Source organism: Typopeltis vanoorti, chromosome 10 (assembly GCF_054136105.1).
Source record: "Typopeltis vanoorti isolate ZY-2024b chromosome 10, IOZ_Tvanoo_1.0, whole genome shotgun sequence".
NCBI lineage: Eukaryota > Metazoa > Arthropoda > Arachnida > Uropygi > Thelyphonidae > Typopeltis > Typopeltis vanoorti.
In genome coordinates this window covers 75540001-75567877 of record NC_143558.1, presented here as the reverse complement: position 1 = coordinate 75567877, position 27877 = coordinate 75540001, and the positions used below count along the sequence as shown (strand labels likewise).

Here is a 27877-nt window from a genome sequence, read left to right as displayed (position 1 = left end):
TCTCTTTTTTGAATTTGCTGTGGTGGAGCATGATGGTTTTTTCCCATGAGATCCTGTGGGTTGTATTCAAGACATGGTCAGCCAGGCCTGACTAACCATACTCATGGTTGCAGATGTATGACTTATGTTCCTCCAGTCAGATAGTAGCTGATCTGCCTGTCTGTCCAAAGTATGCCAATTTACAGGAATAGGGTACTTTATAGACTCCAGGCACTGAGAGAGGAGGGAGCTGATCTTTTGTAGAGCAGATTGAGAAAGCAGTAGCAAGTTTGAGGTGGAGCTTAAATGCTGCGTGTAGGTTGTACTTTTTTAAAATCTTGGCTATTTTTTCGGATGTGCCACGGACGTAGGGTATGGTGACGGCATTTCTAAACTCTTTCTGAAGAGAAGACCAGGGAAAGACCCGATTATTTTTTTAATACTGTGATCACTGTAGCCATTGGAGAGGAAATGTTGTGTATGTGGTCAAGCTCAGTTGTAAGGGCAGTTCCACTGGAACAAAGATTGTGGACTCTCTTGGTAAAAGTTTTAATAATGCCATATTGTTGAGTGGGGTAGTGGTGGAAGAGTTTGTGAATGTATCTGCCTGTGTGTGTGTGGGTTTTCAATATACAGTGAAGGGAAGTGTACCATTGGGAAGGTGTATAGGAAGGGTAAACAATTGTTCTTTCCTTTTCCATTGTAAACTAGATTCTTGGATGTAGGCTGTTGAGGTGACTGAGGAAGGAGTCTAATGTGTCTGGGCCATGAGGCCAAATAGAGAACACATCATCTACATATCTTAGCCAAATAGGCGGTTTGAGAGGGGCTCCGTCTATGCTCGTTTTTCAAAATCTTCCATATAAAAATTGGCAAGAACCCATGGCAGTTCCCTCTATCTGCTTGTAGATTTTGTTCTTCCAAGAAAAATAACCAGAGTTGATGGTAAAGGAAAAGAGATCTAAGATGTCAGAAGGAAAAACGTTTTTTTAAGAGTGTTACAGTATCAATTAAGGGAATATTGGTAAACAATGAGGAGATGTCAAAGCTTACCAATATGTCTGTGCTATTTAAGGTTAAATTTTCTATAAGGGTTTTGAAATGGGTATTTTTTTATATAGGATGTGGAAAGTCCAGTGAGGGAGATCAGAGAGTTGGCCAGCTGTTTTGACAGTTTGTAACAATGTTATTCGGGGGGGGGGGGCAGAAAGGTTTGAGTTTTTTTGTGATTTCCGGGGGCCAGGAAGACACTTTTTTAAATGAGTTTTTTAGTTTTTTAACTTGTGTTTTTGTGGGGTTGTGTTCTAGTGGGGTGTAGGTAGAACGATATCAGAGGATAATCTCCATTTTTCAATTGGATTCCATGGCATTACCATTATCAGCTCTAGTGATGATGATACTTTTTTCTTTTCGTAATTTCATGAGCAGCGAGTTGGGTGGACGATAAATGACTTTATGGAGGCGAAGACTGGGCGAGGATGTTGGTGACATCAAGTCTAATGTTATTTGCTATCTCTGCCGCTAAGCGACAGATCCCATGTTTGACATTGAACATCACATTAAGCACTGGTACTTCTTTCAGAGCAACCACAAAAATTGTGGCCGAGGCTTAGGGCACTGAAGGCATCGTCGTTGAGCCTTTTGGACGATAAGTTAACTACTGTCTGGAGCGGTTGAATTTGTGGTTGATGCTTGGCTTTACAAAGGTTGTTAAATTTCTTGATATGTTTATTTTTTATTTTTTGAAATTCTTTATGTGCAGAAGCTTCCGAGATGCCAGAGAGAATAGACCAAAGTTCAGAGCGGAGAGCTCCGATTGTACATAATAACAAAGGTCACATGAGCATGAAATTCTATAAAGTGGAGGATATTAGTTTTCATAGAGTCCAAGAAGGAAATGAATTTCTACACTAAACTGAAAGCAAATTCATGTCAATTTTATGAAAAATTATCACAGTTTTTGAAACACCCTTTACATATGGAGTGGGCATTCTAATAGAGGAAGATTTGGATGAAAGTCATAGTTATTCTGTTGATGATTTTGGTGTTGTATCCATGGAGATGAAGATGGCTCTGATAAAGGATAGTTCCTTATTTAGAGAAGTAGAACAGTTTATGTGCATGATGAACCAAAGTTTTAATAATGCCATATTTCTGACAAAGGGTGACGATGTGATGCAGCATTGAGGGTATGATTAAGTTGTTTTTCTGTGTATGTATATAGAGAACTATACAAGGGCTGTTCGATAAGTCCATGCAAAGTCTAAAAGATGGTGCCACCAGTACGTATCGAGGTTATTTTTAGTTGCTGGCAACTATTGGATGATCACACACTAAGTTTCAGTCAGACAGATCTATTACTCTGTGTTTGGCGTTCATTTGAATCGATCAAGTACTGTGATTTGTGAAAAATGGATGAGAAAGAATTTCATGTAGTGATTAAACATTACTTTTGAAAGACAAAACGGCTCAGGAAACCAAAGCTAAGCTTGATAATCATTATGGTGAGTCTGCACCTTCAATAAGAACAGGTTATAAGTGGTTTAGTAACTTTCAAAGTGGCCATATGAGCACAAGTGGCACTGAACATTCTGGACACCCTGCTGAGGTCACTACTCCAGAAATTATTGAAAAACATCCATGATATATGGTGATGGATGATAGAAGAGTGATGGTGCGTGAAATTGCTAAAGCTGTGGGCATCTCAAATGACTGCGTACATAATATTTTACACGAACATTTATATATGAGAAAACTATCCGCAAGATGGGTGCTGTGTTTGCTCACACTGGATAAAAAGCGTCAACGTGTGAACTGTTGCAAGGACAGCTTGAAGCTGTTTCAACAGAATCCAGAGGAATTTTTGCGTCATTTCGTAACAGTGGACGAAACATGGATTCATCACCACCAGCCTGAGACCAAGGAACAGTCAAAACAATCGGCTGCAAGGGGAGAATCTACACCAAAGAAAGCGAAAACTGTTCCTTCAGCAGGAAAGGTTATGGCTACTGTCTTCTGGGATGCATGTGGCATAATCTTCATAGATTTCTTGGAAAAGGGTAAAACAATTACTGGAGTGTATTATGAGTCTTTGTTGGATCATTTAAATAATGAAATAAAGGAAAAATGACTACACTTGACGAAAAAGAAGACTATGACACTATGACAATGCACCTGCTCACTCTTCTGCAATTGTGACCGCAAAATTGTTCAATTTACACTAAGTCCTTTCGCACCCCCTCCCCCCCCCAACACACACACACACACACACTCCAGATTTGGCTCCCTCAGACTACTATCTGTTTCCAAACATGAAAAAATGGCTGGCAGGAAAAAGATTTTCATCAAACGATGAGGTCATTGCTGAAACAATTGCCTATTTTGAAGAGTTGGACAAATCATATTATATGGACGAGATCAAAAAACTTGAGCATTGTAGGACTAAGTGTGTAGACCTCAAAGGAGACTATGTTGAAAAATAAAAAATGTCCCAAAAAAATTGTTTTCTTCATTTTTGCATGGACTTATCGAACAAACCTCATATATACAGCAATCCCTCGATCAATGCACCTCCGATTAGTGCGTCATTTTTTCCCTATACCATATTCGATTAGTGCACCTATATACATTTTAAAAATAAATGTTATAGGTTTTAAAAATTTTCTATCTATACATTTTTTATGGCTAACTAGTTTTAAAAATCACTCACCAGGATAAAATAATTTAGTTACCGATTTAAAACATTTACAAAGTTATTTTTTAAGGGCATACTACACTATGTTCCAAATTTATGTCATCTGCTAATTACATAACATTTTGCTGAATATATCTTGTACCCCCCCCTTTGCAACTGTTTCCTTCCTTTTTTTTAAAGTATTTTTCCCAACCTTTAATCATGAGTAAACAAATTAGTGAGCAAAAAACTGGAAGTGTGAAAATTATTCAAAAAGTAATCTCATTGAAAGGAAAACTCGAAATAAAGAAAAATGAAAAAGGTGACTCTAGAGCATAGGTTCCCAAACTTTTTCGGGCCACAGCCCACTTTGCAAGACATAAATTTTGTAAACCCCCCCAATTATACACACACATATACATGCTCTATTTTCTCATTGACATAGAAAATTGACATCTATTGCTATCTGACATGGTAAATTTTCAAATGATTAAATAATTGAAATAGAAAATTGATAAAAAAATTGATCGTGTAAGATGGGCATAAGATGAATTAAATGCAATATTTAAATTTTAAATGATTATCTAATCACAAAATCACGAAAATAATTAATTTTTAAATATATATTTCTTCTATAAAGACCCACCGACCCCTAGACCACCCCCAAATGCTTCTGATCCCACTATAGCCTCCCCCAGAAGGCTTCAGCACCCACTGGGGGGGGGGGGGGGGCGGTACCACCCACTTTGGGAAACTATGCTCTAGAGCAAAGATAGCACAAGAACACAAAAATGGGTGAATCAACTATAAGAGCAATTTTAAGCAAAGCTGCTGAATACAAAGAGAAAGGTAAGGCTGCTTCAAGTTCATCATCCATGCAGACCACTCAAAATCAAAGTATTATAATGATTGAATTAGAGTTCTTTCTACATGGATTGAAGATTGTAACCAAAAACGGATCCTGCTAAGCACTGACTTTACTAAATCAAAAGCATGCAACTCTTTGCAACCTTGAAAGAAAGGGCTATCAATGATGGAAAATAAGAATTCCATGCTAGTGCTGGGTGGTTTGAGTGTTTCAAAAAGAAAAATGGCCTACATAATGTTCTAATCACAGGTGAAGCTCCAAGTGCAGATAAGGAGGTGGGTGCAAATTATGATCAACAAATATTTAATGTTGATGACACTGGCCTTTTTTTGGAAGTGAATGCCTTCCAAGACTTTTCTGGCCAAATCAAAGAAATCTCAGCCTGGTTATAAAGTTGCAAAGTCGAATAAAATTACTACTAGCAATATGCGAGCCGATTAGAAGCACATTCTTCCACATTGTGCAAATGATTTTAGAGGCTTTTCAAATGAATCTGATAATTAAATCTCATTCTGAAAAATTGAGCGATTCCGACCTGCTAAATTTAGATGCACAGCGGGAAGATCCTAAAGAACATGGAGAAAATTTAATCACTGACAAGCCCAAAGAGATTTCATAGAAACAATTTGAAAATATTTTTCGTACAATCAAAGTTTTTAAGCAGCAATGCTTAGAGGTTGACCCTGATGAAGACAGAAAAACAGTAAAATTTGCAGGAAGTATAGAAGAAAGAATAGGACCATACCATCAATTGTATGAAAAAAAAGAAACAGAACGTCCACCAAACTATGTTAGCTCAATTCTTTGTTAAGAAGTAGAATAATAAATTTATATTCTGAATATGTTTTTGTCTTTCAGCTTCATGTATTCCTTTAACTAGGCCCTGAGACATACCCTAATACTTTTATTAAAAAATTAAGGGTCAAAAAAGAAATTTGAGGAATGAATTATACTTTTTCCCATAGGTTATTATATTCGATTAGTGCATTTTCGATTAACGTGCCTGTTTTAAAAAATGCACTAGGTGCATTAATCGAGGGATTACTGTACTGCCATTAGATTCTAGTAAAATGAGAATGTCCTGAAACGGAAGGCACCTTGTTTTCTTCTATGTCAGGGGTCAATTTAATTCTTGGGAATAATGAATTAATTTTCTATAAAAATTCATGAAGTTCTCACAAGGAAGAGTTTCAGACAGCAAATACATCATTATCAACATATCTGTACTAAACAGAAGTCGTAGATGAAAAATATTAAGAATATGTTCACGATGTTCTATGCAATAGTTGGATCAAGTTGGAGATGTTCCATACAATAGGCTGGCTAGAGTTGGAGAAAGTGGAAACTTCATAGTGGTTCCTTCTATCTGTTTATAAAGCAAGTTATGAGAAAAATAACCTGCATTTACGACAAAGCCAAATAATTTCCCATCAGGAGGAAAATCATTATGCAGTAATTCTATTGTATCAGGAATGTTTGGGAAGAGCAAAACTAAGTCTATTTTTTTTTCCCCACACTATTTGTATCCTCCATAGAAAGAGAATATTTATAGAAATTCATCTGTTTAAGGAAAAGAAGTGGTGAAGAGAGCTGAATGAACAAATAGAATAACCTTTCTTTTAAAAACACAGCAGGAGAGCACAAGTAATTCCAACTTTCTGTAAAATTAAATAAGTGTTTCATTCTCCACGAGCAACAACATCACATCTACTGGTATGCAAGTTATTCTCTGTTATTCAATCAGATCCATGAAGCCAAAAAACAATAACTATTTTTTACTAATTGTTGAATTACTTATTGTGTCAGAATTATCTAATGTTTTATCAGCTGAAGAATATGATAGTGTCCAGAATTTCTTCAGACTGAGCACAAAGATTTTATGACAGTTAATCAGCATCATATTAAAAAATTTCAAATCACTATTAAAAAAGAAACTTCATATCCTAGTGAGTTCATACAGACGCTAAAAAAATGGCTATAAATATTTTAGGCTGTCCTTTAAATAGTGATGAAATCTATTATCTGTTTGTTAGAAGGGTTAGTTCATGCTGTAGCTCCAAAAACCATTCTGACCAGGTACTGTTTTATATTGATAAAGGTCTTAAGAAATGTAGTCAGTGTGCTGCAAAGATATGACAGTGATGAAATGAGGTGGAGAGCAAAGATTACGAATGACATGTTAGCGGAAATGTGTCAGAAGAAAGGAGTGTAAATTTGTTGCGTTGGATGAGTTTGAAGGATGAATTGAACTATATAAGAATGATGGACTACATTTGAATGTGGGTTTGCATCTTTTGGTAATTGTAGCCATTGGCTAAGAAAGTGTTGAGGATATGGTCAAGTTCAGTAGATAGCATTCCATAATCTTATATAGTACTCTATCAGGTCCCTTGCAGTTACAAACTACTATGATCAAACAGGAAGTACAACAAATATCAGAAATTCTGAACAGAAGGACCACATCCAATTACATAAATCAGGACTTGCTGACCATGCTTTGGACACCCATCACAGGATATGCTGGAAGAAGGCAACTCTATTACACCACAGCAAATACAAATACGAAAGGATATTCCTTGAATCTCAAGCCATGAAAAACTTTCCAAATCTCAACAAATTTGGGTGCATGAGACTGCCCCAAATTTGGGAAGCATTCATCCTCAGATCTTCAGCCCAAAAGCCAAGAATCAGCCTCATTTTTTTTCAGTGTTAGTGCCTGCGTGTATATTATTTTTTTTGTGATCCCTGATGATGGCAATGTAATGTTTCTAAAATATGGGAAAGTATTAATTAAAATTTTTAAAATTAATATTTTAGTATACTGTACACAGATTTGGTCTCCTGGGTTCCAAGGGAATAAAGAAGGTGTGGAAAGGGTACAAAGATTATACCCAAATCATGGAATTTAGATTATGAGGACAGATTGTATGTGGATTACAGACTCTGGTTAACAGGATAAAGAGGGGGTGATATGACAGAGGTCTATAAACATCTGAATGGGTGTTATAGGATATCATCTCGAGAAATTTTTCATTATATGAAAGGTGGGAAGAGAACACGGGGCATCCATCGAAGTTACGTTTGTTTGCAGCCAAGAAAGGGGCAAGAACTAGTTTTTTTTCTCACAGAGCAGTGAGTGAGTGGAATAGTTTGCCTTTAGGGTAAGTGAGTGCATCTAGTGTGAATGGATTTAAAGGGAGGTATGACAGCTGGCTTGGGTGATTTATAGCCTCTCTCAATGAGTCCTTTACTCCCTGGAGGTCTCAGATGATGATAAATTATTTCCTGAAAAATAATAACTGGTAATTAGTTTACGGAAATTAACAACGCATATAAAGTATATTAATTAAAGGTAACTTTAATGAATAACTTCTATATTTCGGCAATGTCACATTGCCATCTTCGGGAACATAAATCTATGGTATGTGCACTCAGGAACTAACACAAAGCAAATGAGGAAGAAAGCAAGAAACTAATATTGTTCCTAAAGTCCTAATGGTGCCCTCTTGCGGGCTAATTTGGTAGTCTTGGCAGTTGGGCTGAAGTTCTCATAATGAAAGTCTCCCAAATTTGGGGAAGTTTCATGCACCCAAATTTGTTGAGGTTAGGAACGTTTTTTAGAGCTGCTGAAGATTCTTTGAATAATCTTTTGTATTTAAACTTACTGCGATGGATTATTTTTGTTTTCTTCCAACGAATTTTATGGTGGGTATCTAAGGCATGGTCTGCCAGCCCAGAGCGGCTGTACTGGTGAAACCGGATGTAGTCTTGGTGTTCTGAAATCCTGATATTTGTTGTTCTGCCTGTTTGGCCAAAGTAGGACAATTAGGATATGCTTTGCATCATGGACTTTAGGAACAATATTAGTTTCTTGCTTTCTTCCTCATTTGCTTTGTGTTAGTTCCTGAGTGCACATACCATATATTTATGTTCCCGAAGATGGCAATGTGACATTGCCGAAATATAGAAGTTATTCATTAAAGTTACCTTTAATTAATATACTTTATATGCGTTGTTAATTTCCGTAAACTAATTACCAGTTATGTCTAACCAACGTATAAGTCTTACTACTAGAATCTGAAAAATAATAGTTACATTGTCAGAGAGTACAATATGAGACTTGTAATACACACCCCACCACACACACACACACACACACACACACACACACACACACACACACACACACACACACACACACACAGGCAGCACAAAACTAAGGAAAAAAAAAAAACACTGATGAAAGACTAGAGTCCTAAATAAGTGGGCATCCTCTATGGACACCACCTGTTGGCAGCAACCTAGGAAGTAAATTGGGATCTTGAAATATTAGTGTTTTCCCATATTTTGAGAAGTTTTATGCAACCATATTTATTAAACTTAAGCTGATTTTTAAAAGCAGCAGATTCTAGAAACAGCCTTTCTTTCTTTCCTAAATTTACTGTGATGAAGCACGATGGTCTTTTTCCAATTGATTGAGCTGTATCCAAAGCATGACCTGCAAGGCCAGATTGATTGTGGTTAATTGATTCTATGAGCTGTATCCAAAGCACAGGCTGCAAGGCCAGATTGACCACAGTCAATCTGGCCTTGCAGACCGTGGTTTGGATACAGCTCAGAGAATCAACTGGAAAAAGACCATCATGCTCAATCACAGTAAATTTAGAAGAGAAAGACTGTTTTTTGAATTTGCTGTTGATGCTCTTAAAAATATTTATTCAGCCTAATTTGAATAAATATGGTTGCATACAACTTTACAAAATATGGGAAACACTAATACTTTGAGATCCCAGTTTACATCCTAGGCTGTCGACAACTGTCCATAGATGGTGTCCCATTTAGTTAGGAATCTAGTCTTCCATTCATGTCTCACTTAGTTTTGTGCTGCCATTGTGTGTGTTACATGTCATATTTTACTTTCTGACGATGTCTCTGAGATGAAATATTGGAAGAATTACATACCATTTTCAATCCTCTCCTGGTGCTGATTCACTCCATTAAATTTTTAACATGAGCCAATTATATATTTGTTTTAATCCTTCATCCAAATAAGCAAACAAAGTTTGCACCTGAAGTATTTTCAGGACTGGGGCAACTCGTGGTAAAGGTGGAATAAGTTCTGATCACTTGCCTTAGTATCTCCCATAATGCAAAGCTCATCTTCTTGATATGCTTTGCATCATGGGAGATACTAAGACATACTGATGAGACCTCAATAAAGGTCGAAACAGTGGAAGCCAGACCCAGAGGTGGTGATACTAAAGTGGAAGTAATGCAGAAGTCATATCACCATATACTAGTTGCCAAAAGTTGTAGACACCTTATTAAAATTCTTTGGATTAGAGACAGTTGATGGAAGTTTTTTCACTTGCCTATTCTACCAATTATATATTTGGTTTAATCCTTTATCCAAGTGTAAGCAAACAAAGTTTGCGAATGAAGCATTTTCAGGACTGTGGCAACTCGTAAAGGTGGAATAAGTTCTGATCACTTGCGTTAGTATCTCCCATAATGCAAAGCACCTCTTGCAGACATGTACAATGCTATGCATTAAGGGGAAGGGCCACTACCCAGACCAGTTTCGACCTTTATTAAGGTCTCATCAGTGGGAGCCAGACCCAGATACATGTCCACATGGAGATGTGCTTTGCATTATGGGAGATACTAAGGCAAGTGATCAGAACTTATTTCACCCTTACCAATAAAAGTCAAAACTGGTCTGGGTAGTGGCCCTTCCCTTAATTTATGCATAGCATTATACATGTCCGCAAGGAGATGTGCTTTGCATTATGGGAGATACCAAGGCAAGTGATCAGAACTTATTCCACCTTTACCACAAGTTGCCCCAGTCCTGAAAATACTTCAGGTGCAAACTTTGTTTGCTTACACTTGGATAAAGGATTAAACCAAATATATATTGGTAGCATAGCCAAGTGAAAAAACTTCCATTTTAACCTGAGCCATTTGAACAAAGCAGTATCAGAATATATACCCAGTATCAGTAGGATAAATCAGGTAGGAGTTGCAGACAAATAAAAAGTTGTGGAGGGATTATAAAGAAAATGGTGATTGGCATGCCCATGAGTAGTGCAAGTCACAGGCAAGAAAGATGACTTGCATGAGAAAGAAGGCCAAAGCTAATGAAAGAAAGCGAAAGCCAAAAGAAATCCTAAAGGTTTTGTTTTGCTACATGGTTAGTAAAAGGAAGAATGATTATTGAAGTATTCCTTAAAAAAGTGCTGATGGTAGGGAGGTAAGAGAAGTAAACCAAATAGTTCAGTTAGTGGGTGATCATTTTGCAAGGGTGTACTATCTAGATGGCTATACTACAATGCGAGATGTGCCATTAACTGACGAGAGAACAGAAATTGCAGAATTGGAGGTGTTTAGAATATTGCAGAATCTCAATGCAAACACAGCCATGGGATTATATGGCATATCGGCCCTTGTATCAAGAATGTGTAAGGGAATTATTAGTACCAAGCCTCAGTACTGAGAAAGTGCTGATGAAGTGGAAAGAAGGAAAAATAGTCGAACTGCATAAAAGAGGCTCCAAATCAGAGTAGCAAATTATATGCTAATCAGTATCTCAGAAATGGTATCAAGGTATTGGAGAAATTGGTAGAAGACAGAATTCAAGATGAATGGATAGGAATATGGATGCTTTATAAGGGACAACATGGTTTTGTGAAGGGTGTGTCTTGCCTTGGTAATTTGCTTACTTTTTTTTTTATTATTTTATAATAAAGTGACAATGGAATTGGATAACAGAATTGGCTACTCAGTGATACTGCTGGACTTTGCAAAGAGATTTTACAGAATTCCACAGAACTATGTTGGATAAACTGGAGCAAATGGGGATGGATGTGAATCTGGTGATTTGGATTAGAAGGTTTCTGATAGGCAGATATTAAAGAGCAGTTCATGGAAGAGTTAAAACCAGAAGTGGTAAGACGACTAATGGCATACCACAGGGATCAGTGCTTGATCCTCTTTAATTTATACATCAATGACATAGGAAATGATTTTATGGGAAATATTCAGTTGCTAATGATGCAAAATTAGAAAAAGCGACAGTAAATGAAGGTGATGCAGAGATCCTTTTGGGGGAGGAGGATGAGTAAATCCATGAAACAGAACAGACAATACACAACTTGGGCTTTCAATGTCTGCCTCACTCACCCTATTCACCACACCTGGCCCCATCTGATTATTTCCTATTCTCAAATTTAAAGAAATACTTGAAAGAAACAAAATTTACCACAGATGATGAAGTCATCATATCTGCAACTGAGGACCGGTTTGTGTAACAAGGGAAGAATTTTTTTCTCAGAGGATTGCTCTGAAAAAGGTTCTCTGATTTCTCAGAGAACCTTGTGGTGCATCACTTTGTCACCTCCATACAAATCAATCTTCTATCAGTGTCGTAAGTTATTTATTATTTATTTTTTTTTTTATTCATCCCTTTGAGCTTGTATAACAACATTCTGTGTGGAATCCTCTCAAATGTATTAGTGAAGTCCAGAAGTAGTGTGGTATATCCCAGTGGCGCACTCAGGATTTAATCTTGAGCAAGGGAGCCGAGTTGAACGGGTAAAAATATTTTTAGCGCTCGGTCTGCCTGAGCAATACTTCATTTGCCTTGTGGTCACAGCAGCTGTGATTCCTGAGAGCTATAGGGTATTCCCACCTTATGTGACCACTAATTCATAAGTAGTATAGAAATAGAAGACATGACACAACATAGATAAAAAAATGAATTTTAATTAGGAAAAGATTTTTGGAAAATTTTCTAGTGTTTCCCCCCTTTTTCTTTGGGGGGATGCCAGGACCCCTTGCCCCCCACCCTGGGTGCACCACTTGTATATCCATTACTCTTATGCAACTCTTCTGTCACTATTACAGAACAAGAGTAGACTGCTAAGGTAAGACCTACCGTTGACAAAGACATTCTATCCTTTATGGAGGACCAAGGTGCTTATTTTGAATTTAGATAGATTGCATATATAGATATCATAAAGTCAGTTTATCACAGGAATGTAATTTTTTTTTTTAATCTGGTTGATTAACAAAAACACAATAATACAACTACAAATTGAGTGGGAGTTGAGAGTTGAGAGACTTTGCATTATGGGAGATACTGAGATAGGAGTGATGATAGCTTTCTCCACCTTTGCTACGAGTTGCCTTGGTGTTGCACCACCTTAGCTCAGTCCTGAAGATACTTTCAGGTGCAAACTTTGTTTGCTCACACTTGGATAAAGGATTAAACTAAACTTATTATATAGTCTAACCAAGGGAAAAATAAACTCTCAACATCTTTCTCTGAATCCAGAGTAATTTAATAATAAGGTTGTACACCTTTTGGCAACTCCTATAGGTGGGGATGACCTCTCATTGCTTCTGCCTTGGTTTCTCCACTACCACTGATGAGACCTCCTTTATTGAGGTCTCATCAGTGGGCCTGGCTCCCACTGATGAGACCTCAATAAAGGTCGAAACCAGTATGGGTAGTGGCCCTTGCCTTAATGCATAGCATTACACATATCTGCAAGGATATGTGTAATGTTATGATAGCTTTCTCCACCTTTCTCCCGAGTTGTCTTGATGTTGCATCACCTTAGCTCAGTCCTGAAGATACTTTCAGACGCAAATTTTGTTTGCTCACACTTGGATAAAGGATTAAACTAAACTTAATATACAAATCTAGTGAAAATTAAATGATCAATTATGATTTCCATAATCATAATTAAATCATGATTATGGAAATCATGATTTAAGAACTGCTATAATTTTTCTCTTTTTAGTTCATGAATGCAAATTTGTGATATTGGAATAGGAAATTAGCTACATTTCAAAACTGTCTGCAAGAATGAACAATAATTCCGTGATGTTTCATTGAGTATGCATATGAAATAATAAAATTAATGATACACTAAACAGACTCAATATAAATATATCCCAGGAGAACAGAGAAGATTGAAAGCATTCTCTGGGTTTAATAATATTGTATTACTTATGGCAAATGGCTTACCGAGGATGCTAGCTACATCATTAACAAAATATGAAAATAAAAAGCCTTGTATTTTTCTAATATGTGATTAAATGTAACTATTAATTTCTAATATGTGATTATTAATCAAAAATTTTTCTAATCAAAATTAAAACAAAAGTTACTTGTGATTCACTTAGCAGCTAAATAAAATGACAGCTTTCATTTAAAAATTTGATCTTACTTTAATTAGTAAATTTTCAATGTCTTTGACAAGCATTATCACTTGAGAAATTGTTGGCTGATTATCATCATTACTGAACCCAGAATCAACATTACTGTTTAATATTCTACTGTCTCCACTGACAGCATTCTGTTGCATAGGAACATCTACTGCTTGAATCTCATCTTGATTTTTAGATACCTATAAATAAATCAGAGAATAAAATAATTAAGAAAAACAAAATTCTTAGAGAACATCTACCTATAAATTACAATATAAGTATTTTATTCACAACTCTTTGGTACAAAGCCATACCTGTTTTGAATGTCTGCATCATACTTACCCTTCTTGATCTTGGTCAGTTTATTTAAACATCTCCTTCCCCCCCCCCCACTCTACCTTTCTTGGTCTCTCTATAAGGCACATACAGATAAAGGAAATGGCTATACTATGATACTACTGGACTAAATAAAGCAGATACAACATAGATTGCTATTACATAAGTTGGAGCAAATGGATATGGATATAAAGATGGTGATACAGATAAGAGGATAGTTGATGGACAAACATTGAGTAGTATATGGGAGAGATGAATCCAGAAAAAAGTAGACTAATGATGTGCTGTAGAGCTCTGTACTTGGGAGACTGCTATTTAACTTATACCTTCATGATACAAGAAATGATCTGAGGAAAAAATATGCAGTTACTCTCCAATGATATAAAACTGGGTATGACAATAGTTACAGATGTAGAGATTCTGCAGGATGATTTAAATAGATGACAGTGTACGATATCTGCTATTCAGCAATATCAGATTATCTTAGATTATTTTTTTTTAGCAGCGACTGATTTTGATTAAATAAATAAAAAGGAAAGGATAACATTTGGTTATTTTATTTTTTATCATGTACGTAAACATTTCCTAAATGTATACTCATGTCATACTATCATATTATTCTGTATGCCCCCCCCCAACAATTCTGATGACAATGAATTATATATGCATGTATTAACATATAAAAAGTGTATACTGATCATTGGTGAATAAAAGAAAATAAACTGAAATATAAACAAAACATAGAAATTAATAACATAACAAACACAAATTCTTCAAGATAATTTGCTAGTCCATCAACCACATATAATCCTGCCAAGCCCAGATAAATCACCTGATAAACGTTATTAATTCACTGGATAATCATCCACTCCCTATATTTATTTACAGAGCTACTAATGTATACAACCAATATTTATTATTGGCTAGTTATTTATATTTTACAAACAAATCTCTTTCTCTCTCCTCATTTTTTTTTTAAAGTATATCCAGCATAAATGCAAACATGTATGTCTAGATTTTATAAGATCACATGTAATTCACTCCACCTCAACAACTTATTGGACACACAAATATAATAACACAATTGTAAGTTAATATTCATTTGCCAGTAATGAAATTATTTATGTTTACATTTGTTCTTTGTCACCATTACATTTGCCATTCTTGCATGACTGATGATAGCTCTAGGCCTGGCTGGTGGTGTGAGTGAAGCGTGCAATATACACAGGCGCTGCAGAAGAAAAGATGCCTAAAAGATGTCAAAAAATATGAGATGAGAGTTTAAACGAACAACGAATGGCACATATAATTATGAATGTACATCGTCTTCCGTTCGGGCCCCTTCAGATTTTCCCGGAAATGAACAAATAAATTCTGAAATTGTAACCTGGACCCGATTATATCACTGTAATTTTTGATTAAAATTTATGAAAATATAGCTAAAATAGTTCTTTATTTTTTGATGTATCATAAATCAACTTATGATTAATTGTTGAGTTCTGTGTAAAAAAAATTTGTATAAGCAGGACTAATCCATAGGTAACATTATATTGTAAAGCGGTATTCATCTGTTTTTCATTTCCTGTTCGTTTTATTCACACTTTATTAAAAAAAAAACTCTTTTAGAAAGGCACCGAACATTAATCACACACACAAGAAAAATACTAGGCGCCGGTGCTGGATGGCTCACACCTTTAGTAATTAAAACATACAAATACAGAATTCTCGTTAATTTTCTAATATATTCTGCAACAAACATTTGTTTCGACATATACATTTGTTTTCTCTATACAGGTTTAGTTACAACAGAACCTACCAAGATATGTGGTGCATCTGTTGATATGAAAAGAGGAAACTGTAGCAGGTCAGGATGCATCCTCTTGCAAAAAGTTTCTTTCACACAAGGGTGTCCCACTCACCCTTAGACGAACATGTTAATATACAGAAATAATTCTAACATCAAAAGTTAGCAAGAAAAGTTAAAACCAATAAATGCAAAGAGAGAGAAGTATAATGTACAGTAATACTGCAGTACAAACTGAATTCATTGAAAAATAAATTCAGTTTGTAAAAATTATTAATCACTGATAAAAGCCTTTCTGTCCACTGCTGGACAGAAACACCTTCCTCAAAATCCTCCATTCAATTCTATTTTGAACTTTTCTATGCCAGTGAGTTCCAGCCATCTCTTTAATCTCATCCTCCCACCCTCTGTTGGGTCTACCTGTAGCTCTCACATATGACCTGCCCATCATTATTTGGATCTTTTAACGGTTGTTATGTGTCTCACTTCGGTGTTTAGCTCTGATCCAAGTATTGCTCTTTTTATCTTGAATAATAATACTAAGTAGTGATTTTTCTATTTTTGTATGGGTAGTCCTCAACTTGTTGGCCAATTTTTTCAAGTCTATGTTTCACTTCTATATGTCGATACATCTGTCAAATATTTTTCTTTTAAGGAAGATTGAGATGTCTCCTTTGAGTGATTCCTGATGTTTTCCGAAGGCTATCCAACCAAGCTGAATTCTATGCATCATTTAATTTCTTCTTCACAGTCTCCTTCTATTGTGATCTTTAGTCCTAACTAACAATTTTCCAGTGTTTTGTATATACTGGCTTTTGGATGGCTATTTATTATACACTATTTATGTTTTGTCTTTTATATTTAATCCTTTATTTTTACATTCAGTTCATTGATTATTTGTTGAAAATGTTCTGCAGAGTTTCCTAAAAGAACAATGTCATCTCCAAATCATAAGTGATTTAGTTCTTTCCCATTTACTATCATCTTCTTCTCAGATATATCAATACAAAGACTGGTTAGTGGTAGAAGTACATAATCATGTCCTATCCTGTGATCTCCATTTTTATTTCTTCATAGATTTTAGCTCCAGTTATTATTGATAAGTTGTTTATATAGGAAATTCTTGGTATGCCTCTTGGCATCTTTGCTTCTACAGTCCCAGCCATTATTTCTGCAAGCAGTCCTTCATGCCTCAGGCAATGTCCAATTAAGCGTTTTCTTCTCTTATCGATGTGATTCATTAGTGGCTGCTCTTCTTGAACCATGTTTAGAACTTTTTCATTAGTCTTCCTTTTTATCTAACTAATTCTTATCGTCCTTCTCCAGCACCAAAGTTCAAATGCCTCCAACCTTTTGGTCCTGATTTGCTAAAGTCCAAGTCTCATCATCATGTAATGCTATACTCCATATATGTTTTCACCAGTCTCTTTTGCAGTTAAATGCAGAGTCCTTTACTAATAAAAATGTTCCTTCTCTTGAGGCATGACTTTTTTGGTCAGACTTATTCTTGCTTTTATATCTGATTTTCTTCTATCTTCTGTGATGAAGCTGTAGCCAGTTAATTTCAATTTCATTTAATTCCAGATTTCCTATTACTTCTGTTAATTTATTTATCACTTATCTAATGTAGAGATTAACCAGCATTGAAGCAACAAAGAACAACCTTGTCTTGCACCATTACATATCCTTTATGTTTTAGTTTTGCTGTTGGTTCTGTCTATGTGGGCTTCTTGGTGCTTGTAGAGATGAAATATAAGCCTTCTATCTCTCCACTGAAATCTTTGTTTTTATGATATGAACATTTAAGTTCGTCAAGATTATCATAGGATTTCGCCAAGTCAAAAAAAAACTAGCCAAGTACTTTTATTCTTCTCAAATCTTCTTTCTATATTTGTTCTAGGATTGCATCAATTATCCACTGTTGATATATTTTTCAGCCTTATTTGTTAATCTTTTTTGTATAACTTTTAGTATGATTTTGAAAGCATATAATATTAAACTTATTGTTTGATGATTTCCACACTCGTCTGCATTATTTATTTTAGGATCGGGAATAGCATTGTGTAAAGTCTTTGAGAATGATTCCAGTTTCATACATATCCCTTATGATTTTGAAGAAGTATGATTTAGTTATACTTTGTGAATATTTTAGTGATTTTGAAAGAATGTTATCCACACATGGAAACCTTATTAGAAGACAATTCATTCAGTGGCCATTCCAATTCATCTTGTAATATGGCTGGGCCAATTTCTTCTGCATCAAGTTTCATCTTCTGTGGCCTCGTTATCTGAATTTTTTCCTTTATAGAGTTCTTCTAAGTATTCCTTCCATCTTTCAAAAATTTCTTCCTTTTCTTTTTGATAATTGTGCATCTTGATTTGTTTTGCTGCGTCATTCTTTTATAATGTTATATGATTTATCACTTCTCCCAGTTTTGATTAATCTTCTATTTCTTTTTCCTTCTCTGTATATCATTGTTTTTTTTTGCTCTTTTACATTTTCTATTTATCACATTTTTAATTGTTTATAGTTTTCCTTACTTTCTTCATGCAGAGAGGCTTTGCATTTTTTTCTCTCATCTAATAGGTTTAGAATGTCTTGGGTGATACAAGGCTTTTTAGTTGACCTTTTTTTTTTTTTTTGCTCCTACGTCATCAGCTGCCTTGATGGTTGTGTCTTTAAAATCAATCATCGTTCCTTCTGTTTTTCTTCCCTCTCTCTCTTTCCCTAATTTTAATGCTTTTATCAGTCTTCTGTTCTATGATTTTCCTCTATTTCTGGCTATCTACAGGGTGTTCGGGATAAATTTGACATATTTATAATTAATTATATTTTTCCGTAAGTTACATGTATTAACACACACTTCTCTTCATTTAAAAGTTTGGACCCTTCTTCATTCACATACAAGATGTCAGAAAGGATGGATAGCTGGAACCCACCTGAATCATGGAAGAGAATAACTTGTATCATGATGATTCGTGCCCGCCATCAAAATAAGGATATTACGACTGCTGCCCAATGCTCCCTGAATACAGTAAAAACAATCAGGCATGAACTAGAGACTTGCAATGGTGACTACGAGGATGTAGCAAGAAGAAAGATCCCTAGCAGACGATCTGATTGCGTTCGTACAGCAGAATTCCTCGCAAATCTGCAGGAACAGGTGTTGAAGAACCCTGGCATTGGAATTCGGGCTTTTTCGTGGAGTTGCTAACTGTAGTCAAGCCCTGGATAACAAGGGTAGCCAATGGTAGGCCGTATGTATGGCAGCAGGATTCGGCCCCTTGCCACACCTCTGGGAAAAGTCAAAAATGGTTGTCTGAAAATTTCTACGACTTCACCAGTCCAAATGTTTGGCCTCCAAACTCCCCAGACCTTAACCCCATGGATTATTTTGTATGGGGCGCAGTTGAAAAAGACACCAATCGCACTTCCAGTAATACAAAAGCCCAGTTAATGGATAAAATTAAAACAGTTTTTGCGGCCCTTCCCAGGGAGACTGTAGCATCAGCTTGTTCGAGGTTCCGAAGCAGAATTGAAGCTGTGATCGATGCTAATGGTGGTTATTTTGAGTAAATCTTGTTGATAGTATTGTAATTAACTCTGCCTGTAATGTTTTTTTGTCAATTCATTAAATTTAATAGATACAAAGAAGATTTTCTTTTTCCTTACGAAACTGTCAAATTTATCCCGAACACCCTGTATATTCCATTTGGGCCTTTTCCTTAATTCTCACAGGTTTTTGAGTTTCAAATTGAATTTCAATAAAACCAAATTGTGGTTGCTGTCTGCATCAGTTTCAGGGTAGTAGCTCTGGAATGATTTTACTCAATACCCTCTCATTCACAGTAATTCTTCTATTTTATCCAATACAAATTTTTAAAACTGTTCATATTTATTCCTGATTTTACAGATGCAGTTGAATTTTTATATATATGACTAAGTATATCAAAATGAATGTTTCTGATTACTTGATTTTTAAATGGCTTCTAAAATAGCTATGTTGAGATTAAATCAAATGCTTTTTCAAAATCAATAAATGCCAGACCTAAGGATTTTTTTATTCACTTTTCTTTTTGATGATGTCTTATTACATATATGAGATCAACAGTTTTCCTAAATCCTAATTTTACACAGTGGAAAAGCAAAATATCAGTAAAGTGTGTAGATATCATTATTTCATAAAGACAAATTTAAATTCTTTACTCATATTCTTTTATTATAAAGAACAGAGAGAAAGCTATCTACCAAGAAAAAGTAGTGCTGTAGTTTAAAGAATTCTACAGATAATACTGTTTCATAATTAAGCACTTTTAAAGTTAGGAGGCATATTCAACTCTGAACCTTTCATCTTCTCCACTTCAGGCACAGAATAGATAGGACGTATACGTGTGCTTTAGAAAATGATTGGTTAAGTAAAAGTCATATAAGCTAACTAAGAAAAATTAAACATAAGAAATCATTCCTTGTACATGATCTTAGGATTAACACATTAAAAAAAAAGTTTTAACTTGTTTACAATGCAGTGGAAATTGAAATAATAGAGATGACTGTGGTAAAAATTTTATAAGGTATAAAAAATGCAGCTATAATAATTTTTTTTTATTTTTATAAATCGTATTACCCCTGAAATAAATGACCGTCAACTACAGCAAGCAGCAAGGGAGGCAGTTATGACTGCTGTTAATTATCCTGTCCATATACATACTAGACTGGACTATATGACTGTTGTTAGTGTTTTATGCTATTATGCTCGATTTAAGTTTTTGGAGTTCATAAATAGTTATCTGAGATGTTTACACTGTATATTATATTTTTCATCAAGGTATATTTTTGCCAACGAAATTTATTTTTTCATATTGTTGGTCCACTGTTATTTAATTGATACATTAGTGATATTGGAAAGAGGCTGACAGGAGATCTGCAATTATTTGCTGATGATGCAAAGAATGCCAGGGCAATCAGAGATGCTACTGATTATACAGAATTTACAGGGAGATTTGAATAGGATGGAAGTGTGGGCAAACGATAATCATTAGAAAATGTGTAAAATAATGCACTTCGGTGTGATGCGATATTCAGTAGCAGACAAGGGTGGCCTGAAAAGTTCTCAGCATAAGAATGAAAAAACGAATTTATAATTTCAAAATTATTTTTATTTTTCAACGTAATCTGCCTTAAGACTAATACATTTATTCCAGTGATACTCCAGCACCATTATCCCGTTCCTGTAGTTCTCAGTAAGATCTACAAAATATCTCTCTACAGCTGCAATCACTTCTTGATTTGAAGAAAAATGTTGACCAGCGAGGAAGAGTTTTAGTTTGGGGAAGAGATAGAAGTTAGAGGGAGTCAAATCTGGGGAATAGGGTGGATGTTCCAACAATTCATAGTGCAGATCCCTTAATTTTCCCATTGCCTAAACACCTTTGCATTGTCCTGATGAAAGATGATTTTTTTCTTCTGCAAACTGGGTCTTTTCTCAAGTTTTTTTTTTTTTTTTTTGTCTAATCTGGTTAAAAGATCAGAGTAATATTCCCCTGTTATTATTTTACCCTTTTCAAGATAATTAATAAACAAAATGCCTTTAGCATTCCAAAACACAGATGCCATGACCTTTCCTGCTGATGGAACAGACTTTGTCTTCTTTGGTGCTGAACAATTGGCATCTGTCCAGTGTTTTAGATGCCGTTTGGATTCTGGTGTGTAATGGTGAATCCAAGTCTCACCCATAGTAATAAATCGATGCACAAAATCAGTTTTATTCTTGTTAAAACACTCCAAGCACTGTTCAGAGATTTTCATGCAAGTGCGTTTTTGATCTGCAGTGAGCAGTGCGGCAGCACGATCTTGTGCTAAGCTTTTTCATTTGCAATTCTTCATTCAAAATATATCCTACACATTCTTTTGAAATGCCTATGGTATCAGCTATTTCATGCACTTCGACTGACAGGTCATTCAATATCATATTGTGCACTTGATCAACGATTTCTGGTGTTACACTTTTTGGACGTCCTTCACGTGGATCATCTTCAAGGTTGGTACGGCTTCGTTTAAACTCAGCAGCCCATTTCTTAATTGTAGAAAATGAAGGAGAAGAGTGCCCATAAACTTTTATGAACTTCGAATGAATTTCTTTTGGAGTTAAACCTTCTTTTAGAAAGAATTTTATAACCACACAATACTCAATTTTATCCATTTCAAGACATATAGACAACACTTTTGCTTCAGACAGCTGTATAAAACAAACTACTTGATAGAATTACTTGCAATTTCACATGGATGCTTATGACAGATGTGCCAACTTAGAAAAAAAAAAATTGTGCCGATAGTGTTGCCAACTATGGTCGAGACCGACAAATTTTCAGACCAGCCTCATACGTGTGGAAAGGCTTATGCATTTGTCATACATGTTGATTAATTTTAAAAGTGTAGATGAGAACATAGACTGATAAGAAAATACCCATTTGTTAACTTATTGCTGATATTTTGCTGGTATTCTATCCAGCATCTTTCAGAGCACAAAAATAGCTTGTAACAGCACTCGAGACAACAACAATCCAGTATAACAATGGGGCTACTCTGAACAATTGTAACGTACAATAGAAAGAGTAAAGTCCTAATTAGGCGCCATCTACATTGAGGGAAAAAAAAAAAAGAAAAATGAGAGAGAGAGGGAGAAAGAAGGTATTAATTAGGTCTTAAGATGATTGTCTCCCAAATCTTTGGCAAATTTATACAGCCACACTTGTTGAAATTTGGAGTATGTTTCAAGGCTTCTGTTGATTTCAAGAACAATCTCTCTGACTTATAAAAGCTACTGTGCAGCACTTTTTTCACCCGATTGATCCTGTGTGCAGGGGTATCTAAAGCATTGTCTGCTAGACACAACTTGCCATAGCAATACTGCCAGATGTAATTTTTATGTTCACTAAGGCGAATGTCCACAGTTCTTCCTGTCTGTCCATAGTAAGCTCGATCACACAAACAGGGAACTTCAGAGACTCCTAGTTGTGATAAAGAAGAGATTCTGGGATTTTTTTTTAAGTCTTGGACAACAGCACCAATCAACATGTTAACTATGACCCAACAAATTGAATAAAAAAGAAAATGGAGAAACTACTTAAATCATCACTACATGGCCCAAAGATACAGTTAAAAAATTACTTCTGCACTACGCTCATTCCCCGAGAATTTATGGTCTACCAAAGATTCACAAAACAAAACACACCACTCTGGCCGATAGTCGAAAGTACAGACAGCCCCAATTATCACCTAGCCAAGAAACTAGCGTCAACACTTAAGGAGTTGGTAGGTCATTCCCCCTCCTATATTAAAAACACACAACACTTTGTAAAGAAAATCAAAGACATCAACACTGGAAAAAAACGATTTATTAGTCAGTTTTCACATCTCTGCCCTCTTCACAAATGTCCCAATCAATGACACAATCCTTCTATTATTACAGGTCAAATTCCCTCCTGATATCACAGCACTCTTTGCACATGTACTACAATCTGGCTATTTTGTGTGGCAAAACGCTTTCTAACAACAAAAAGCACAGCCATGGGCATCATTATACTCCCCATTGGTAACCTTTACATGGAGCATTTTGAGCAACATGCTCTAGATTCCTCTCCTTTAAAACCCAAAGTCTGGCTTAGATATGTTGACGATGTTTTCACTATCTGGCCCCACCAGACAGACACTTTCCTTAGCGACCTAAACAAACACAAAAATCATACAATTCACAATTGAGAATGAAAAGCAGAACACACTTCCATTTCTAGATACACTTGTCACATGATACTTCCTTCACTGTTTACTGAAAACCGACATATACTGGCCAATATATACAAATAAACTCCTACCACCACCCAACACAAAAACTAGGGGCCCCATTAATACACTAAAAAACAGGGTTTTGAAGGATTGTTCCAATGAACAAGCACTTAAAGATGAATTAAAAGTTATCAGCAATAGCTTCCTAAAAACTGGTTACAGCCAAAATGCTATCAACAAACTTCTGTACAAGACATCACTTAAAAACAAAAATAAACAAACAATAAAACTGCAACCATTTCATACATTAAAGGGATATCAAACAAAATAAACAGAATACTACAGAAATACAACCTTAAAGTCACCTTTAGACCTCCTGCAAAATTAAAGAACTTACTCAACTTATCCAAGGATTCAATCCCTCTGCTGGCCCACCTCATATTCATTGCACCTGTAATTTGCCCTATATAGGGGAAACAGGAAGCACAATTCCTATCAGATAAAAGGAACAATCAAGGAAAAGAAGGAGTAGCCATAGTATTCAACACAAAATACGAGGCTAATCTTCTTGAATGGCAGTCAGCCTCAAGTAGAGTAATGTGGGCAAATATGAGAATGGGAAACTGGACAATGAGACTTATTTGTGCCTATGGTCCCACAGAAGGTTCTACTAAGGTAGAAGTGGAGAAATTTTTTGAGGCTTTAGAAAAAGCAACTGACACAATGAAAAAGGAAAAGTTGGTCCTTGTTGGGGATCTAATTAGTAGAGTAGGAAATGATTGTGAGACATACAAAAATATTTTGGGAAAATTTGGAGAAAAGAGCAAAGCTAATAATAATGGCAAATATCTGTTGGATTTCTGCTCGGGACATGGACTGGTTATTACTAACACCATGTTCCAACATAAAAATGTGCACAAATTCACATGGAGAGAAGAGGCTAGGAATAAGAAAAGTCTCATTGACTATGTTATTGTTGATAGTGATGTTTTCTCCCTGGTGCAGGACACCAGAGTGTACAGAGGATTTGAAATTGGAAGTGATCACTATTTAGTCTTGAGCAGGATAAAATTGAATTTCATATTGAAAAGAATAACATGTAAGAAAGTTTTAAAGCGAATAAAAGTTGAGCAGCTCTCAGATGTAAACTGTAGACTAAAATACAGAAATATTATTGAAAAGAAAATGAAAGAGTTTGAGAACAGGAATCAAACCTTGGAGATTCAGTGGCAAACTCTGAAGGAAACATTGATTGATTCTGCCAGAGAGGCATGTGGTGAGGTTGTGTGCAAAGATAAAAAAATCAGAACTCCCTGGTGGACACAGGAAGTTAAAGAGGCAGTGAAGGAAAAGAAGAAAGCATATCAAAAGTTCCTGGCAAATAAGTCAGCTTTTACTCTTACAGAATACAGAGACAAATGTAAGAAAGCTAAACAGTGTGTAAAACTAGCTAAACAAAAGTCATGGGAGGCCTTTGGCAAGAATATAGAAAATAAATATCAAGAAGGTGGCAAAATATTCTGGAGGTTGTTGAAGAAGCTTAGGAATCGAGGAAAGAGTGCTGTAAAAGGAATTAGAGATGATAAAGGTGAAATGAAAACAGGAGAAAAAGATATCCTTGAAGTATGGAGTAATTACTTTGAAAAACTGCTAAATGAAACAAGCAGTGATGACAGCGCAGTGATAAAAAACACTGACCAGGCATGCAGTCAGGAATACATATCCATACTTGAAGTAGAAAAAGCCATCAAAGGCTTGAAATGTGGAAAGGCAGCAGGAGTAGATGATATTCGACCAGAAATGCTGAAGTATGGTGGTATAAGAGTCTTACAGTGGCTGCACTGCATAGTTCAGAAAGCCTGGACAGAGGGACGAATTCCCGATGATTGGAGTAGAGCTCTCATAGTACCCATATATAAAAAGGGAAATAAAACTGAATGTGAGAATTACAGAGGTATTTCCCTACTGAGTGTTCCTGGCAAGATCTATGCAAGTATACTTGAGAAACGGTTGAGAAGAATTGTGGAAGAAAAGCTTGGTGAAGAACAAGCTGGATTCAGGCCAAATAGAGGCTGTCAGGATCAGATCTTCACTTTACGACAAATAGTCGAGAAAGCATGGGAATATAACAAAGATCTGTATTTAAGTTTTGTCGATTTGCAAAAGGCATATGACAAGGTGCCAAGAGAGAAGCTATTCAATACGCTGCAGTTATATGGTGTCAATGGGGCATTATATCAAGCAATACTTAGTCTTTATTTGAGTTGTGAGTCAGCAGTTAGAATTGAAGTACAGGAAGATGGTTTAATGTTAAGTCTGCTGTCAGACAAGGATGTACATTATCCCCCTCTGTTATTCATTATCTATATGGATCACATTATGAAGGAATGTGGTATTAAACCTGATATCAAAATTGGAGATGTTAATGTCAGCTCTTTGCTTTATGCGGATGATGTTATACTTCTAAATAAATCCGCTACAAGTCTGCAAGATTCTCTGACTAAATTGAATAGCTGTTGTAATAGATATGGTATGAAGGTCAGCAATAAAAAGACAAAGACAATGAAAATAGGCAGAATCATTGAAAATGTCAACTGTGTTGTGAAAGAAGAACCTGTGGAACAAGTAAAACATTTCAGCTACTTAGGCACAATTTTTACTGAAAATGGTAAACTAAATATAGAAATAGACAACAGAATCAGCAAAGCTGGTATCGTGGGAAGTCAATTGAATAAATTCATATGGAATAAGAAAGAAATTAGTCGGAACACTAAATTAGCTGTATACAAGACTGTGTTCAAACGAATTTTAACTTATGGATCTGAGAGCTGGTTCAGAAGTAAAACACTTGACCAAAGACTAGAGACCGCAGATATGAGAGTCCTGAGAAAGATTAGAGGCGTGAACAGATGGCATCAATGGCAATATCATATTAAAAATGAGGATATTAGGAAAGAACTTGACATTGTCAGCATCCAGGAATGTGTTAGCAGAGCTAATCTCAGATGGTATGGTCACTTAAATAGAATGGGAGAGGAAAGATTAGCAAAACAAGTGTTCTCTGCCAGGTTGGCAGGAAAACGACCCAGAGGAAGACCAAGATATAGATGGATTGATACGGTACAAAGTGCCTTAGACGATAGAAATATAAGATCTGATAATGTTGGAGTCTTGACAAGTAACAGACTGATTTGGAGGAAAATTGTAGATAGGAAGTTAGTAATGATGTAATTTTTTCATGTAGTACTGTCATATCCTGTACACCCCTTGAGGGTACATTGCAGGAATTTGATGATGATGATGATGATGATGATAAAAGGAACATAAACGACACATTAAATATAATAACTATGGTCAAGCTCGTCTTTGTGATCATGCCCTGAACACTTTACATAGAATTGACCGGAAAAGCACCTGTTGTTTACATCACACCAAAACATGGTATGAACATAAATTTAAGGAGGCCATGAGATTCTTATCAACCACCCTAATCTTAACAATAATGATGGTCTAAAAATCCCAAGAATATGAAAGGTAGAATATTATTCTATCCGCTTAACCTTTCTCCCTAAAAGTTAATTATAAATAGGACCATTGATAATCCAGGATCTAAAATCTAATATAACAGTTGTCATGTTAAATCAGGACATCATTTTTACAAAACTATCTATATGAAAGAATGTTTTTCTGATATTGTTTTAAATAGAATATAGCTTTGATGTAGTTATTTTAATTCATTCCATTTATTTATTGTGATTTTATTTTATTTCCACTAGGAGTCAGGCCAGTAAAATAACCTTTGATCAAATGTGTGAAATGTAATTTAGATTGTTGTGTGTTTGTGTGTGTGTGTAAACTCCAGATGATGATCTTAATATGAAGGTCAAAATCAGGAAGTTAAAATAATGATTTATAACACAGTTGTAGAGTAAATAATTTGTGTAAAATGAATGTTGATTCTTATCAACATTCATTTTACACAAATTTAGGACACTAAAGAAAAGGAAAAGAGATTCTGTCCTTGGATGAACAGATGAGAGTTGCCAATTTGACATATTGTTTAAATACGGTGCATAGTTGATGTTTATTAAGCACTCTAGATATCTTTTCACATATGCCTTTAATGTATGGGATGGTGACAGTTTTGTTGTAGTCTTCTGTGGTGGACAGTGGGGGGGGGGATTTCTGGGAAGCACTTTCTTAGCCAATAGCTATAAT

The 27877-nt window shown here is 35.6% G+C and overlaps 1 protein-coding gene across 3 annotated transcripts in view; it reads right to left on the bottom strand.

Annotated features, from left to right (window-relative positions):
* The window catches only part of Cog2 (conserved oligomeric Golgi complex subunit 2), a 437003-nt gene that overhangs the window by 94526 nt on the left and 314600 nt on the right, over positions 1–27877 (bottom strand). For all 3 annotated transcript variants that reach the window (XM_090399142.1, XM_090399141.1, XM_090399143.1), the window contains exon 12: positions 13757–13936. In XM_090399142.1, the coding sequence (XP_090255268.1) occupies positions 13757–13936 (180 nt within the window). The remainder of the gene's footprint in view (positions 1–13756; positions 13937–27877) is intronic.